This window comes from Micromesistius poutassou, assembly GCF_964030765.1.
Source record: "Micromesistius poutassou genome assembly, chromosome: 20".
Lineage (NCBI taxonomy): Eukaryota > Metazoa > Chordata > Actinopteri > Gadiformes > Gadidae > Micromesistius > Micromesistius poutassou.
Window position 1 is genome coordinate 4,174,280 of NC_140290.1, and position 627 is coordinate 4,174,906.

A 627-nucleotide genomic window follows, 5' to 3' on the forward strand; every position below is an offset into this window, starting at 1 on the left:
CCCGGACAGCAGCAGCACCAGCGCCCGAGCAGAAGAGCTTCGTTGAGCCATCCTTGGAACGATGCTTTACATCCTGTTGGGCCAGCCGAATATCCCATTTACTCGCCCGAGGGAGGAACACAGCTCCAGGGATGCCGGGCACTTGTTTAGCCTTCACGGTGCTCACCTTGCCATTGTCATCTCCTCCTCCACCCCCTCCTCCTCCCCCTCTCCTTATTAGAAGTCGATAACGGAGCGAAGCGTGCTTGTTGCCGCAAGAAACGCAACAGCGATTTATTCGGCTAATCTTTTTAATTTATTTTTTGGTTCGTGTTGCAAGGAGGAGCGTTTCGTTCCCCCTTCACAACACGGACTCCTGATGTTTTTTTTTTTCTCACATCGCTTTACCTTGGATCCATCTGTGACGTGAATGAAACGGTGGCTTCGCAGTGAGCTTACTACTCTCCGTTTGTGAGGAGACGCGCACGCGCACAGGCTGGTGCAAAATGAAACGTGCTCGTTGTGAGGACGGCCAAAACTCACTCACTCTCTCTCTCTCTCTCTCTCTCTCTCTCTCTCTCTCTCTCTCTCTCTCTCTCTCTCTCTCTCTCTCTCTCTCTCTCTCTCGATATATTTGATTTGTCCACA

The 627-nt window shown here is 51.4% G+C and overlaps 1 protein-coding gene across 1 annotated transcript in view; it reads right to left on the bottom strand.

The window, feature by feature from the left end:
• fndc5b (fibronectin type III domain containing 5b) overlaps positions 1-51 on the bottom strand; it is a gene marked incomplete at both ends in the record, with an annotated part of 8,058 nt that extends 8,007 nt beyond the window's left edge. Inside the window, one exon of the mRNA XM_084484807.1 lies at positions 1-51. This exon is cut by the window's left edge and continues 28 nt beyond it. Coding sequence (XP_084340933.1) covers positions 1-51 — 51 coding nt within the window.
• Between the last annotated feature and the right edge of the window lie 576 nt (positions 52-627).